The sequence below is a fragment of the Lepidochelys olivacea genome (assembly GCF_965140295.1).
Source record: "Lepidochelys olivacea isolate rLepOli2 genome assembly, chromosome: 8".
Lineage (NCBI taxonomy): Eukaryota > Metazoa > Chordata > Testudines > Cheloniidae > Lepidochelys > Lepidochelys olivacea.
This window is the reverse complement of record NC_140418.1, coordinates 43,831,653-43,847,889: the sequence shown is the minus strand read 5'-3', so window position 1 is coordinate 43,847,889 and position 16,237 is coordinate 43,831,653. Positions and strand designations below refer to the sequence as shown.

The 16,237-nt window shown below is 50.5% G+C and overlaps 1 protein-coding gene across 1 annotated transcript; it reads left to right on the top strand.

The window, feature by feature from the left end:
* The first annotated feature begins 1,398 nt into the window (after window positions 1–1,398).
* Window positions 1,399–16,187, top strand: CRIP1 (cysteine rich protein 1). Its single transcript, XM_084635913.1, has 5 exons — window positions 1,399–1,558; window positions 9,445–9,539; window positions 11,297–11,354; window positions 15,417–15,464; window positions 16,058–16,187. The coding sequence occupies exons 1-4, from the start codon at window positions 1,519–1,521 to the stop codon at window positions 15,455–15,457; spliced, it is 234 nt and encodes a 77-aa protein (XP_084492039.1). The 5' UTR covers window positions 1,399–1,518; the 3' UTR covers window positions 15,458–15,464; window positions 16,058–16,187.
* The last annotated feature ends 50 nt before the right edge of the window (window positions 16,188–16,237 follow it).

The window sequence follows — 16,237 nt, the reverse complement described above, 5'->3', positions numbered from 1 at the left end:
AGTACTCCAGATGATGCCTCACCAGTGTCGAATAGAGGGGGACGATCACGTCCCTCGATCTGCTCGCTATGCCCCTACTTGTACATCCCAAAATGCCATTGGCCTTCTTGGCAACAAGGGCACACTGCTGACTCATATCCAGCTTCTCGTGCACTGTCACCCCTAGGTCCTTTTCCGCAGAACTGCTGCCTAGCCATTCGGTCCCTAGTCTGTAGCGGTGCATTGGGTGCATCTAGAACAATGTCTGTTTTACCACCAGGAGTAGGATGATCAGTTACAGTCTCGGACACATCCACAGGTTTTGGAATGGTGTTTGTTTCACCAATAGAAGAAGGGTCAGTCTCTGAAACAGCTACAGGTTTTGGAACGGTGTCTGTGCTACTGAAAGAAGATGTTGCTTCTGTTGGATTTGCTTTGAAAAATGTCAGCTTTGGAGATTTTGGAAAATTTCACTAGTTTTTTCTTTTCTTCTGCCAGTTTGTTTCTGTGCTCCACTCAGTTGGTTATGTTTCATCCTGCCCCTTATCTCAGTTATCTGAGCTTAAAAAAAAATAATTACACAATGTACACTATTTTTGTGTGTAGACACACAATGAATCAAGTACGTATAACTCAGAAGAATATATCAATAATAAAACATAAATTTATTGCAATACGTGACAGGATCTGATTTCCTCACATTATTTCGATCTATGTTAGTAGGACGCCCCCCTGGTTTAGGTGGGGATAAGTGATAAAAAGAGAACAGAAAAATGGGGGAAGAGTGTGTAGTGGAGTGTTAGGAAGTCTAGCAAAGCTCTGATTTTTCCCATGACAACTACTTTGATGGTTTTTTGAAATATCAAATATCAGATCTTTTTTAAAAAAATCTTTTTTTTTTGGGGCTGCCCCCTGCTTTGCTGGTGCCCTAAGCACATGCTTAGTCTGTCTATTGGGTAATCCAGCCCTGGCAGTGGGTGATTAGCTCCCACTGTGGCCGCGATGCCCTCGTCTCTGCTCCACCAGCGCAGCTCTGGAGCTCCTGGCAACGAATCTGGGCCAGTTTGGGGGCCTGACACCAAGTGTGCTGCTTCTTGGCTCCCAAGGGCCAAATGTCCTGAAGGACTCATGGAGCAGGTGGCTGGGGGCAGGAATGTGGGGAGCCCCTGAGTTTAGGAAAGAGCGTGGGGCAAAAATGAACAGGACACTGGGGCCAGGAGAGGAGATGCACCTGGCTGCCCCCCAGCCCCCTCTGTCCACCAGCGCCTCCACTCCACTCCAACCCCGAGCCCAGCCCTTCTGCCTCCCGTCTCGTCCCCCAGCCCTCCGCCCCGGTAGGGCAGTTCCGTCCCGCCTGTCTCCCCTCCCTTGCCCTTGTGCCAGGGTTCCCCCCGCGCCGCCACCCCAGCTCGGGGGCGGGGCTTCACAGCTGGGGGGCGGGGCCTCGGGGTGACCCTGCCGGCGCGGGCCGCGTTTGGCCGCAGAGCCGTTCGAGCAGCAGCAGTCAGCGGAGAGCCTGGTCCTCGCGGAGCTGCCACCATGCCCAAGTGCCCGCGTTGCCAGAAGGAGGTCTACTTCGGTAAGGGTGCTGCGCCTCGCCTGCCCATGCCCCCGCCATCCCCACGGGGTGCCCTGCTCCTGGCGCCCTGCTCCTGGCACCCAGCTCCCTGCTGCGGCTGCCAAGCACCCTGCCTACTCCTGCCTCGCCTTCCCCATGCGGTGCCTGCTCCTGCACACAGCTCCCTGCTGGGGCTGCCAGGCACCCTCCCTGCCCCGCCTTTCCCCACAGCATGCCTGGCACCCAGCTCCCTGTTGGGGGTGCAAGGGACTCTGTGGCTGCCTGTGCCCATGGGGTGCCTTGCCAGCTGCACCCCCTCTTTATATGGGCTCCCTGGCACAAGAGCTCTGCGGGGGGTGGCCAGAGACTTTGCCCACCCCTCTGCTCCTACACCCACCTTCCTATCCCCCTGCAGGGATACAGCCCAGCTGCCTGACCCTGAACGCAGCTTCTCAATAGGGGTGCCCTGCCTCCTGCACCCCCATTGTCTCTGCGGGCTCCCTGGTACCTGGCTTCCTGCTGAGGCACAGCCCAGCACCCTGGCAGCAGCATAGATGGGTGGGGCAGGGGAGGCCATTGCCCCGGGTTGGGACCCAGGCTGTGCTGGCTACACACTGCTGCAGCTGGTGTTTGGTTCATGCCCAGTGCTGCTGGCTGCTGTCATTGCCTCCCCCTGCACAGCTGTGTGGGAGGAGATCAGTGTTCCGGAACAAGCCGTCTGATCTGAGGACCCCCGCTTTCTGTGAGAAGGGCTCAAATCCCCCCCCCCCCCCCCCGTCTGCCTGCACGGCTCAGGGGTTCCATGCAGCCTGGAAGGAGCTGGGTTTGCAGGGTTCTGGCAGACCGGCATTAGTGCTGGTCCTCGTGTGTTGAGCTGGTCTGTGTGGGCTGCACAGATTCCTGCTAACATCAAGTGCAAGCATTGCCCCCTCTCCCCTTGTTCAGGGGCTCTGAACGGGCAGGGCTGGGGAAGGCTGACTGGCTTGGAAGCTGTGCAGAGCCATGGTGGGAGGAGGAGTCCGAGCAGGGTTCCTCTCCCTGGGCCTCCCTGCAGCCTTAGGAAGATGCTCTGATTTATGGATCTCTTGCATGCCTCCCAGCTACGAGTAAGGAGACTTGAACAGCAGCGAACTATTGCAAACAGCTGTATGCTTTACAAGCGAGGAAGGAATCGCTCTCAAAACCTACCAAGTTCTCTTTACAAATCATCATTAATAAAAAGTTCTTTGTAATTAATTCCCCTCTCCTCACACCCCCCCAATAGCCCATGCCCCTTAGGCTTTCAGATCTCTACTAATGGCTAGAGGAACTGGCAACCCATTTGTATAAACCAGTGGTTCTCAACCTATTTACCAGTGTGGGCTGCTTATGCAGCCCACTATGTGTTATATGGGCCACACCCACTCAATATGTTTGCTACCTGTATGGCCCTGAGGATGTTACATGGGCCACCGCTGTTTGCTGATTGGGCTGCAAGACAGATGCAGGTTGAGAACCACTGGTATAAACGATAGTCCTAGAAAACCAAAGATTTCCTGGTTAATTAGTGAGAAATAACAAAGCACATAAGTCACGGTTAAGATGGGGGGAGTTTCCATTGTAGTTTTAAAACTGTTTCATTGTAGTGCTTTTATACTCTTCCATTGGATTCTGAGTCCACAGACTGATACAATTTCTGATCTCTGTTGAGAGATAATATCCAAAGCCAGTGAAAATACATATGTTCTTATATAGCTGCCCATCATCGAGGAAGTCTCCCGTTCCCTTCTACACAGTGGGGAAAAAAAATCTTCAGAATCCGAGACCACACTGTCTTCTATAAAATGAGTGAAACCGTATAAATTTCTATATGCAAGAGGTCCTGCCGTTTCTCTGTTCAGCTGCGCATTTTAGCTGAACAGTTGGACAGGTACATTATTATTTGGTGAGGGCTGTGTGTTGTTGAGGTTTGGTAGAGAAATCTAAAATAGTGTTCTTGCCATACGTTTTGCAAGACCAGCCATCCATACAATAGCAAATATAAACGTGTAACAGTTGGGAAGTTGTGTCTAGGACACAAGATTGTAATTTGGGGGTGAAAGAAGAAGAAGATAGCATAGAAAATAAAAAGTTGTTTGTGTGGGTCTGAGTGGTCAGATATGCTGACCTCTAAAAGGGAGGGCTGAGGGATGGGCTATATTTTAGTATTAAACACTAAATCTGTTTTTGATTCTGAGATGTTTCCATCTAATCTGTGTCTATTGTGTATCTTCTGTCTAACATCTAAAGAGGATTCTTCTGGCAGTAGGTTGTACTGTCAGTGACCATTTGGTTCCAGAGGCAAACATGTCAAACAACGAATACTCTGTTTTCAGATCTTTTATATCAGGGGCTCAGTTCATCAGTCCCTGTGCCTTGTGTGGTCATTTACACCAGTTCAAGGTGTGGTGTTTAGATGTTGCATGTAATTATTAGAATTGGCTGTTGGGAGTCTGAAAGGACAGGAAACAGGAAGGAAGGGGGAGGAGCTGACAGGAAATTTGCTGAAAAATGCATTTTTCAGGGCACTGAATCTGTTCGTGACTTCAGGTCAAATTCAGCAAATAGTTTCAGCTGAAAAAACCTTGAAAACAAATTTTGGAATTGTCAGTATGGTTTATTTTTGCAAATTTGGATATTTTGTTTTGAATCATCATCTTCAAAACAGTTCATTTGACCCAAACACAATTTTGGTGTTTTTTTGTTTTGGTGAGAAAACCAAAAAGGAAATCCATTTGTTAGAAACAAAGCGAATTTTTCAATTTGGCCACCAGACCAAAAACCTCAATTATTTGCTCCACTCCTAAGGATGAACGGTGATGGTTTACACCACTTGCTAGTCATGAAGGGTGACCATGAATCAGAGGCCAGGTCTTTCAGATGTCACCAAACGTACATATGAGAACTTGCAACACTAAGTTGTGTGTGCAAATGGGCACCTCTGAAAAGCTGCTCTGGGAGATCCTTCTGCAACTTATAATCATAGAAGATTAGGGTTGGAAGAGACCTCAGGAGGTCATCTAGTCCAACCCTCTTCTCAGAGCTGGACCAACATCAACTAAATCATTCTAGCCAGGGCTTTGTCAAGCCGGGCCTTAAAAACCAATAAGGGTGGAGATTCCACCACCTCCCTAGGTAACCCATTCTGGTGCTTCACCACCCTCTGAGTGAAATAGTGTTTCCTAATGTCCAACCTAGACCTCCCCCACTGCAACTTACTCCCTCTTTGTTTTCTTCTGTGCTGAGACGTCTTGTTACCAAGGCCCTTTTCTCTCAGGCTGTCTGCCCCACTGAACAGAATAGGTTAACATGGAGCCTCAGTGCTTTGACTGTCTCTAAGCCATTTGATGGGCACTGAGGCAAATCACTAGAGGCGTGGTTCAGAGGCGCTGTGTAACATGGCTGTAAGCCTTCCCTCCAAGCTAATATTTTGGTCCTTTGTTCCAACAGTGCTGTTCTTAGCTTCATCATAGCTGTTTGCTTAAGGTGGACACATTGGATGGGCAGGGAGTGAGCCACGAAGAGACTCTGGACGCTCCAGTCCAGAGTCCAACAACAGGATCAATTAAAGTGGTTCCTAAAAATTTTACATTGGAAATTAGCTAGATTCTGAACAGCAAATTCTGCCTTCAATCACAGTCATGAGTACCTGGGCGTAACAGAGGGCACCATGTAATTGTGAATATCTTATTGTAATAAGGTTACAGTGCAGAGGAGACATGCATCTGTAAGGCTTGTTTTTCTTAAAACTATCACTACATGCCTTGAACAGACTTTGGGCCTGACCTGACTTCTACTGACTCCCCTGGGTGTTGGATTCAGCCCTTGGTAAGCAGCAGATGGATGACCACACCCTGATTTGGAAGGAATTCCCCAAAAGACGCAGATTTCTGTACTGACTGAGAGTACTTAATTGGGTGACATGATCCCCCTTCCTGCTATGGGTGTATTTCAAGAGCTTTGGGTAGCTAGTCCTAGAAATAACCTTTGCTGAAATTGTTTAACTCCAGCTACTAAAACCACGTACAGCAGTTCCCCAATCTCTTGGTTTCCCCATGTCCCTGGCATAAAAATTCTGGTGTGTTTTGCTGAGAGTTAGAAGTGGGTGCTGGCCCTATAAGTACTTTATTTTTTTAAAATTTTATCAAATCTGTAAGCCATGGCCTGGGAACACATTGATTTTTTTTTCTTTCTCTGTCTTATATTTCTGGTTTGCTTGTGGGGTGTGTCATACTTTTCTGTCTACTGTGCCAGGAAAAAAAAACAAAACAGGGAATGGCTCAGAACGCAAGAATTCCAGAGTTTGTACGTTCCAGCTCTTTCTGATGGAGACTTAACTGTTTCCCCATCCATTCATATTTGCCTGTCATTTAAGGTAGTGCCTACACTAGAGAAATTTACTAAAGAATCCTGACCTGGGGTTAGCACTGGCTGGAGGCCAGGTATAGACAAGATTCTGATGGCTGAACGCATTTTTACCACCATTTTAGTTACTTACATCTGATGAAGTGAGCTGTAGCTCATGAAAGCTTATGGCAAATAAATTGGTTAGTCTCTAAGGTGCCACAAGTACTCCTTTTCTTTTTGCGAATACAGACTAACACGGCTGCTACTCTGAAACCTTACTTTCAACAGATTCAACCAAAAGGAAGTAAAAATCAGTCCTGGTGGCAAGAGCCTTGTCTACACCATTGGTGCTAATACCCATTCCAATAAAATGGTGGTAGGACCAATGGGAATTTTTTGTAAGTTTCCTCAGTGTAAACAAGGCGTAAACCTCCCCTTAAAGTACAGTTCTCAGAATGGTGACTAAAATTGGCATTGTGAAGTTTCACGTCTATGGCAGCTCATTTACTCCAGGTAACATTTGCTAAGCTTACTAGTTTAAAAAAAAAAAAAAGGTTTTAATAGAACTGTCGGCACCTAAAACCCCCGGGTCTAAAGTCAGGCTGGTTTTGTTCTGGTTTGCACATCTCTGGGCATAAACACTATATACTCTCAATCTATCGTTATTAATTCAGTTGATCAACTCAGAAAAGAATCCAGCTGTCACTTGCACAGCTGGTCTAGCCCTGCAGGGCTAACAGGAGTAAAAGATGTGGCTTTGTAAGTGCACTTAGAGAATGAGTCTGAGCAAGGAAGTGCTATTTTTATGAAGACAGGTTTCAGAGCGGTAGCCGTGTTAGTCTGCATCAGCAAAAACAACGAGGAATCCTTGTGGCACCTTAGAGACTAACACATTTATTTGGGCATGAGCTTTCTTGGGCTCAAACCCACTTCATCGGATGCATGCAGTGGAAAATACAGAGAACATGAAAAGATGGGTGTTGCCATACCCACTATAACAAGAGTTTAGTGTCCTTTTTCCTTTACAGAAACACACACTTTGCTTCTCTACAAAGTCCAGCCACGAGGAAGTTTGTGTGGAAAGTTGGTTTTTTACGAGAGTCTCCAGTTTTGAGAGGTCATTCTTAATCTTTCCCTGTTGGCTGTATAGGATGTTGCCATACCCACTATAACGAGAGTTATACAACACCCATTTTTTTCATGTTTTGTGTATATTCCTACTGCATTTTCCACTGCACGCATCCGAAGTGGGTTTGAGCCCACGAAAGCTTATGCCCAAATAAATGTGTTAGTCTCTTAGGTGCCACAAGGACTCCTTGTTATTTTTATGAAGTTAGTCATATGACCTCAGCTGTACAAGACAGAGTTTAATGCAAAGGCCAAGGAGAGTCCAAAATCAGTTGAAAGCTCCTATGTCTGAGATCACAGCAGTAACATTGATCTTGTATAAGCAGTCTCCGTTACGATCTAAGAGAGATCCAAGGAGTTGCTGTAAAAAGCCTTACTGAAATTTGTCAGGTTCTGAAGCCTTTTAGAACAACGTCTAAAGAACCGTGTTTAATTTCAGTGTAACCCTGTCAGTTTCCTCCCCGTTGAATTCTATAAGGCTTTTTCATAAAGAGGATTTGGGCTCATGCCCCCTTCCCCAGATAGTCCCTAGCCCGCTTTGTTGGAGCTACAAACAAAGGTGCCATTTCTCGCCATGATGTTGGTGTCTGTGATGTGGGGCCTGCCTGATAGGAACATTTTGAGATCCCCTCTCTAGTGATCACTTCTCTCCTGGAGTTAATGGTTACTCCTAAGTCACGGGCTCCCTACCTACCCAGGAAAGGTGGTGTAATGCCAAAGCCCTGGCAGACCAACACTCCTCACCCAGCACTGTGCTGAAGCAGCAGAGCATAGAATGGAGAGGTATTGGTTGTCCCCAAAACTTTTTGTCCCCGATCTCGGACCCCTGCCTTTTTCAGGCATGGAAAATCCACTCGAAGGTCTTGGCACTGAAAGGGTTCCTGTGGAAAGCTCAGCGTTATCACTTAATACACATCCGGGAGTGCAGCTGCTAATAACACACTAGCCTCTTTAGTAAATTACATCCTTTATGCTGTAGTTAAATTCCATCCTGTGTTCGTTCTTCTTAATGTAAACCTGTTCTGGACTAGGGGAGTAACCTCATTGTTCCTGTTGTAGCTGCCTCTGGGCCTATCTTAAGTTTGTCGTTACCTTGGAATTTAAGGGATTATTGTAACTAGTGTCAGTTGAGGTCACGGGTGGTTTTCAAGGTCAGATGCCAACTTGTGCAGAAGAATTTCTACACAATTTCAGGGAGGGATAGCTTAGTGGTTTGAGCTTTGGCCTGCTAAACCCAGGGTTGTGAGTTCAATCCTTGAGGGGGCCATTTAGGGATCGGGGGGGGGGGGGAAATTGGGGATTGGCCCTGCTTTGAGCAGGGGGTTGGACTAGATGACCTCCTGAGGTCCCTTCCAACCCTGATATTCTATGACTAGAGGAGGGCAGTCCATGCTGGGTTAGGGCTGGCTGTACTCTGGTGCTCCCTAAATTTGACTCTGTTGCCATTTTCCTTCTGCAAGTCTCCCCATCTGAACAAGGTTTAACATGAACCGTAATGAATCCATGTCAAATGGAGACACATAGGCCCTTCCAGAAAGGAATGGGGAGGTAATGATGCAGCAGGCACTTCAGAGCTCAAATCTTCCGACTGGCAATAATTTGTCTAGAAATCAGACACCCAAGCCTGTGTGAAAAATGCTTGTGCAAACCATGCTTTTGTGTGTGCAGAGCAAGTACTACGCATGCTATTGCCTGTTTTTCTGCTCTCTTCCCCCCCCCCCCCCCCAGCTGCATGGATTTTTATTTATTTTGCAAGTGCAGTATAGGTGTCTGAATTTGAAAACTGGCAGTCCCCCTCCAGGACAAGCAAGTGTCAAACAGTGAGTGAGCCCCACTGAAAGCTGGAATGAGGAATGCCCCAGTAGCTTTTGGATTTAATCATTGGGAACACACGGCATTTTTCGATGTATAGAACTCTTACAGTGACCACACTGTTTGGGTCCAGGACAAATGACAGGACAGAAGCGTGTAGGGTGCAAAAGTCCACAGAGTTTATTGAGGCAGCTCCCCACCTCCTCCGCGGCATCTTCTCTCTGTGTCAGTCTCCTTACAACTCTCTGGCCTGTCCCAGCCTGCACAGGCAGCCCCAGAGTCCTTACGTAGCAAAGCAAAGAAGCAGTGCCATGAAGATGAACTCAGTTGTCCTGTGCCAGCCCTACCTTCCTCCGGAGGGCTCCAGCAGTCTCTGCAGAGGGGCTGGGCTGGGCACAGAGGACTGTTCTCTCTGGCCAGCCAGCTCCTGAGCGGTTCTCTTCCCTCATTAACAGCCCCTCCATTACCTGACAGCGAGTACAGGTATAGCGGGGTGACTGAGAGCCCACAGCAGCTCTCCAAACCTTGCTGGCTTGGTGTGGGGTGGATATGCCCCATCACAGCCTCCTGAATGGTGCTATTTTGTTTCCGCTCTCTGACAGCTGAGAAGGTTACCTCCCTGGGGAAAGACTGGCATCGACCATGCTTGAAGTGTGAGAAATGCAACAAGACCCTGACTTCAGGCGGCCATGCTGAGGTAAGGGGTGAGGTGGCCACCAGTTCTGTGTCACTGTAACTCTTAGCTGCATCTTCCAACGTGTAGGAGAGACTTGTCTAGAACCTTTAATCAGCTGCTTCCTGTGGGCGGCAGCATAGTGTACCCTGCCTTTGCAAAGTGGATCCCCAGGTACTCCACAGCCCAAAGGGCCCATATTTCACAGTCCCAGCTCCGAAATTCTGCAGCAACATGACTTTATCCCCGCACCATGCAGTACCCTCGTTCCCATCCCCCTCACACACACTCACTGCACAGGCTCAGACTTGTAAGGCTCACTGAGGTACAAATTGTTGCTGGCTATTTCTGAGGGTGGGGTTCTCACTCTACTCTCCAGCTAGAGTGACCAGATAGCAAATGTGAAAAATTGGGACAGGGGTTGGTGGGAGCAATAGGAGCCCATATATAAAAAAGCCCCAAATATCAGGACTGTCCCTATAAAATCAGGACATCTGGTCACCCTATCTCCAGCCAGCCTGGCTCTATTCCCCTGGCCTCTGTTACTGCAGTGCTGTCCAGCTCAGACCCTCCTTCACCCCTGGAAGCAGGGAGCTTATAGCAAGCTTCAGCAGCTCATTGCCCTGGGCCTGGACCGCTGGGGGATCTCCAGGCCACCTAGCTGCCCAGCCGATGTTTCTGGCTTCTCCCTGCTCCTTGGCTGCAAGCTGGACTCCTAGTGCACGTGCTGTACACAGTAAAATCATCTCCCCCTTGTGGGGAAATATGGAGAGCAAGAGGCAGGTTGCAGCTGGCCAGAGGGGGTCTGGCTGCAGCAAAACAGCTAATGCCAGGGCAAGAAGGCTGCATTCCGTGGCATCCTGGGGCCAATGGCAAGCTCCACTGCTGTAGAATCACAGGGTGCATGGGGCCCTGCCTGAGATGAGCGGGGAGTTCACAGCTCTTGGAGCTATTGGTTCAAGTGCTTTGCAGATGCAAGCAGCCATTGCTGCATCAGTTACTCAGCTCTCAGACTTGAGGGCCAGAAATTGAATTTTAAAAGAGGGGAAGCTGAGATTCTGCAGCAGGGGTTAATTCTTTGGTTGATTCCATGGAATATAGGACTACCTGGGAGCCCTGCCTCAAAGTAGCAAGAACTCTGCATTAGCCAGCTCCAAGCTGTGGGCTTGCTGTGTGTGCGGACAGGCTGGTTTGCCAGCACCAGGCTGCCAGAGCTCAGATATACAGCTAGCCCAGTGAGCGGGGTGCCATAGTAACTGAACTAACTTGACAGGGCGGAGACACTGGGCCAGTCCAGGTCCCCTGCAGTCGGGATTTGCTGAGTTGGAGAAATCCTGTAGGGAACTCTCCATTGTGTGTAACAGGGCAGAGTGTCACTAGGATTGTGGGCTGGGTGGCGCAGGGTGCTCTAATCTTATCCAGAGACCTACATCCAGAGCAGGCCTCAGGTGAGGAGGAATGTGAGTGAACCTTAGACGAGGCTCTGATTTGGCTCTCCCGGCACGTGGCTGTTTCTTTAGTTTAGCAAAGCTGTAATGAGGTCAGGACTCCACTCGGAGTGACTGGCAGAACAATGGCAGGGCCCAGGACAGGACTGGCAGGCAGTAGGGGAGGTCACTGACACAGCTGGGACAAGAGAGCAGGGCCCAGGAGTTGTGAATCTAGCTCCATACACACAGGATTAAGAGTGGGCCTAGTGCCTGGTGCCCAGTTCCTGGTGCCTGCTTGTCTCAGACTCCCCTGAGTAATGTGGCACTGAGGAGTCTCTTCTCTCTCTGCAGCATGATGGGAAGCCCTATTGCAACCAGCCGTGCTACTCTGCCTTGTTTGGACCCAAAGGTAAGTTTCTCCATGCTTGGGGCTTCCAGCAGGGAGGGGTGGGATATTGGGTACTGGGACTGATGGTGTCTGTCTCCTGGGATTCTTGCCCAGAAGCATGATCGCATGTTCCAGCACACAGATCCATGCACACACACCCCCTGTGTCCATCCATAGCCACTCCTGCCTGAACTCCCAGCTCACAAGCCCCCCATGCACTCCCCACAGCCACTCCCCCTTAGCCCCTTATCTTCCCCCATATGTTCCTAAACTTGTGGGCAAACCGCTAGAGCCATGTGCACACCCCTTACACTTTACACCTGTCCTCCCCTTCACAATCTCCACTCGTAAGGCTGTCAGCCCACATCCTCCTGTGTGCAGTCACCCTTCGACATCTACTCACGCCTTCTTCCCCTTTCTCCAGGGGCCGGGCAACTTTCCCTTGACCTCTTTATAGGCACTGCCTCAAACTTGAATTGTGGCCTTTGGAGCAGAAGCTCTGTCTCTCACAGTCTCCAGTCACATCGGCCGGAGAGGTGCTCCTCTGGATCTGCACTGTGGTTTCTCTCTGGGTAGGATGTTCAAAAGGTCTCGAGGTCTCAACGCTGGCCCAGCTCAGAAGTCAGTGGGAGTTTTGCTTTTTACTTCAGCAGGAGCAGAGTTAGGTCAATGCTGTGGCCTGGCCTACACCTACAATTTAGGTTGAGCTAGCTTCATGCCCTGACCACTGTAGTTAGGTCAGCCTAACCCATGATATAGAGGTGGCTAGGTCGACAGAGGGATTCTCCTACCGCCAGTCAGAGAGGTGGATTGCCTGCGTCAACAGAAAGCCCCCTCCTGTCATTGTGGGAGGTATCTACGCTACAGTGCTCCAGCAGCACAACTGCAGCGCTGTAACTGTCGCTGTAGTGTAGACGTGCCCTGAGTGTTTGGAAGAAATCTCACCCTCCCCGTGTTCGGATTCTACGGTCACAGGTTTGTCCTCTGTTGCACAGGTGTAACTCTCCATGGAGCTGATGGGCATTGTACCAGTGTGAGTGATGGCACAAATGGGCCTGCTCATCTGGACATGGCACGAGTCAACTTAAGTGCTTTGGACATTTCACTGTAGTGAGGCACTCTAGTGTGAAGGTGTATGGACACTTTCACAGGCCGGCCTCGCTGCCCATCCCAGCCATGTAGTCACAGATTGAAGGGTGTGAAAACCCACAAGCCCATGCAATTTGCCAGAATATCTTAGAGGCTTCGAAGAGATGAGAATGCTGAGAAGGAATCTCAAAACTTGTAGGGCTCCAGACACTGCTACTCAGCAAGCTTTAGAAAGTTTTGAGTTTCAGGTCTGAATTCTCCCCTCTCTGCTGCCGCCACCCAAAGTCCCCACAGCTCTTTGGTTTCAGGGTCAATACGTCAGTACGCACTCCTTTGGAATGTGATTTGCTGAATGCAATTGTTGATGTGGCTTCAATGCTAGAGGCTGTGGAATTCCACTTGAATTCCTGCCCCGCCATCCACTCTGTGGCTGCTGGGGTGTAATGTGAAGTGTCATCTACAATCTACATGCCTTTCCAAGTCAGCAGGTTATTGACTTAAGCCTTAACAGCAGCTAGTGGGCTATGCTGGACAATGAGGCAGCCAGACCCCTGGCTGAGCTATGCAGCTGTTGCTTGTCAGCATGTGGGTTGGCTGGGAACATGGAATCCCTCTCTTTATCTCTAGAAGCTACAAGGGTAAAATGCCAGGCTGCGCCAGGCCATTTAGTGGGAGAACTAGAGTCAGGAGTGACTGTAGTCTGCCCCCTCCTGCCGCTAGGCAAAGGGTTCTTTTAGCAGCATCCTCAGTCTCTGGAGGATGGGACCCACTTGTATCCCCCCAAGACACCTCAGTGGGCTCAGAGGAGCTGCAGTCCTGCTGCCAGGGCAGGGCTAGCAGATCAGTAGCTGGAACCCTGATGACACCAGTTCAGATTCCTTAATTCCTGAGTATGCAGCCTGGGTAGGATTGTGGGGGCAAGGCGGGGAAGGAGAGCCCTGAGGGTACATCTACACAAAAATCAGACGCCCATGGCTGGCCTGTGCCAGCTGATTTGGGCTACTAGCTGTTTAATTGCAGTGTAGACATTCTGGCTTGGGCTGCAGCCTGAGCTCTCGGACAGCAGAGAGAAGGGCAGACTGCTCCGCACAGCTGGTTTGGAGGGTAAATTGAAAGATAACCCACACGGTGACCATGTTCCTTCCACACGCAACAGGGGTTTCCTTCCCTTAGTGCCCTGGTCTCAAGTCCCTTCCCCAGCTCACTGCTTCCAGGCGCCTGATAAGAGGGAAGCCATCACCCAGTAACCCCGTAACAAAGGCATGTTCCCCACCAGGGGTAGGCAGGTGCCTCCCGGGCTGCTAGCCTCACGCTCACCCTGTCCTGTCCTAGCCCTTCCCCTGGGCCTGGTTTTCAAAGCTTGGCACCTGGAGCTGGCTTTCCAGGAGGACTCCACACCCTTTGTGCCACTTGGCCTCTTTATGCATCACCCTTGATTCCTCCTGCTGCTCTTGCCTTGGGGTGGGGTGGAGCTGCGCCTACGGGAGGCAGTGTCTCTGCCAGGACTGCTCCCGCGCACCTTGTGCCAGTCATTGGGCTGCCCTCAAATGGCTCCCTCTCCTGGTCTGCAGGCCTGCGGGGAAGGGGCAGGCAGGTAGGTCATTCCCCAGCCTCCTTTTCAGCAGCGACTCCCCAAGGGGGAGCAGGAGCGAGCTCTGGCGGTGCTGTTGTGAACAGCCCCACAAGGCTGGGTAACGTGTACTCACACCCCAGTCCCTTTCACAGCCATGCAGGGGCTGAGTGCTGTCCGGGCTGTTGAGGCAGGAACTCCATGGCTATAGGGCTGAGCTCCTTTCCCCTTTTGATTCTCCTGCTCTTTGGAACCAATCCCCTGGGGGGAAAAGCCACTCGCTGTTCCCCGCACGTAGGCCCCCTGTAATGCTCTGTGGGCTGGGTCTAATCAGCACTTGTAGGGCTGGAGTTCTAACAGACCATGCCAGGGCTCAGGCTACCAGCAGGGGGGCTGTTCACTTCCAGCATTCTGTAGGGAGGGGCCTTACACTATGAACAGGTTTTAAATAGACATGTAGGACTGGATGGGACCTCAAGAGGTCTCCTAGTTCAGTCCCTGCCATCTGAACATGAATTTGCTGCTGCTAAAGATGAGACTGAAATCCTCTGCGTCTGCAGAGGATGGGCATGGCAGGAGCAGCTCCGGGGCTGGCTTCCCTGGGGCCTGCCTCCTGTCAGCGTGCTCCTGCTGAGCAGGGAGTTCAGCCCATGCGCTCCTTGCTTGCCCTTTCCACCGAGGCTGACAACACTGGGCCAGCTAGCTAGTGCTCCTACATTTGTGACCTGGGCTCCTGTGCCACTGAGGGACTAGGACCCCATGCCCCACTTCACACAGGCTGCTGCCCGGCTCTCAGCCCTTAGTGCACTGGGTCACTGCTGGCCACAGGCCACGTTGACCTCGTGACCGAGCTATTAGAGGCTCTGACTCTCGTTCCAGCTCCTCTGTACCCCAGTTAGTGTTTCCCTCTCTATCTGGAGGGAAGTTGGGCCCCAGTGTGTGAGTGGTTTCCATTTGAAATGTCGTATTGCAGACGGCTCTGTCCAAGTCCCATCTAAAGCCATGGTTTGGGCTGTCAGAGGTGTCTCCTAGGCTTTTGGCTCATGGCCCTGGGAATATTCAGGCTGTGGTCATCGTCCTCCCCCCAGCTTGGGTGTTGTGTTTGGTCTCTGTGCTCTGTGGCAGTTCCAGGACACTGGAAGGCATGTCTCTCACTGTACTCGCTCTTATTCATATTGGCATAGTGCCTTGGATCCCTGTTGTGAACCAGGCCCCCGCTGCACAAACACAGCAGCCCCTGCCCCAAAGAGCTGCCAATCGGTGTAAGAGAAGAACGACAGACGGCTACAGACAGTTGAGGAAATATGGGTCAGCAGGAGAGGCAGTTGTCTCATTGGCCCAAGGGCTCTTCCCGCCGTGGCACTGGTTCCTGCTCCCTGCCTCCAGCCTCAGGTGGTAATGACCCCGTTCTGGTTCTCTTGCAGGATTTGGCCGGGGCGGAACTGAGAGTCACACATTCAAGTAATCCTCAGGTAAAGGCTTCTCTTAATGGTCATGTTGCATTGTGCCAGCCCTAGCATCCTAGGCCCTGGTTTCCTGGATTCCCATTGCATCCCTGGGGCTGGCATCCTTCCTCCAGCCCATGTGATTCAGAATCTGTGTCCACAGGAAAGTGGCTAGAGTCACATGCCTTCTCTCAGCCTTGGTACACCAGAGCTAGCGTACTCAAGAGCATAGCCAGATTCACACTTCATTCTACATCCGAGAGCTCCAGTCATGCTCTGGCCAGCTTTGAATGTTGCCCCTTACGTCCTGGCACCTCTGTTCAGTTGCAACCCACTGATTAGCGTGTGTTAGATGTTCAACTTGGTGCCCGATCCCCAGAGGACATGAGTCTGTGACAGCCCCTAGCTAGAGAGCCTAGCTTTCTAACTCACACCTTAATTCTGGTGGTCCCCAGTTCAGTCCCTGGAGTCTAAGATGGGGGCTGTGACAGGCATTGCTCTGTTTCCTGGATATCCACCCAAGAGCTGCGTCCATTCACCACTGAGCCCCCCGTGCAAGCGCTATGCTGCAGCCCTGTTTTCAGACCTTTCACCTGTGTTTCCTTTTCTTCCGTCTGTAGGGCTGGATGGAGAGGATTCCTTGTGGAGCCGGAGGACAGCGCAAGCACCTTGACAAATGCATTTTTAATTCACTATGTAATTAACTAGCACATTAAAAGCAATAAATTACCTAGAGGAATTTAGCTGGCAGTGATGGGAGAGTCTCTGCTCTGTTATCTATCAGGATGTGGCGTGGGGGA

Bases quoted from the DNA above. Each gene is read 5' to 3' on its own strand.
- CRIP1 (XM_084635913.1), top strand. From the start codon at position 1,519: ATGCCCAAGTGCCCGCGTTGCCAGAAGGAGGTCTACTTCG. The intron at 9,540-11,296 runs GTAAGGGGTGAG...CTCTCTCTGCAG, and splicing joins CTTCAGGCGGCCATGCTGAG to CATGATGGGAAGCCCTATTG. The intron at 11,355-15,416 runs GTAAGTTTCTCC...GTTCTCTTGCAG, and splicing joins TGCCTTGTTTGGACCCAAAG to GATTTGGCCGGGGCGGAACT.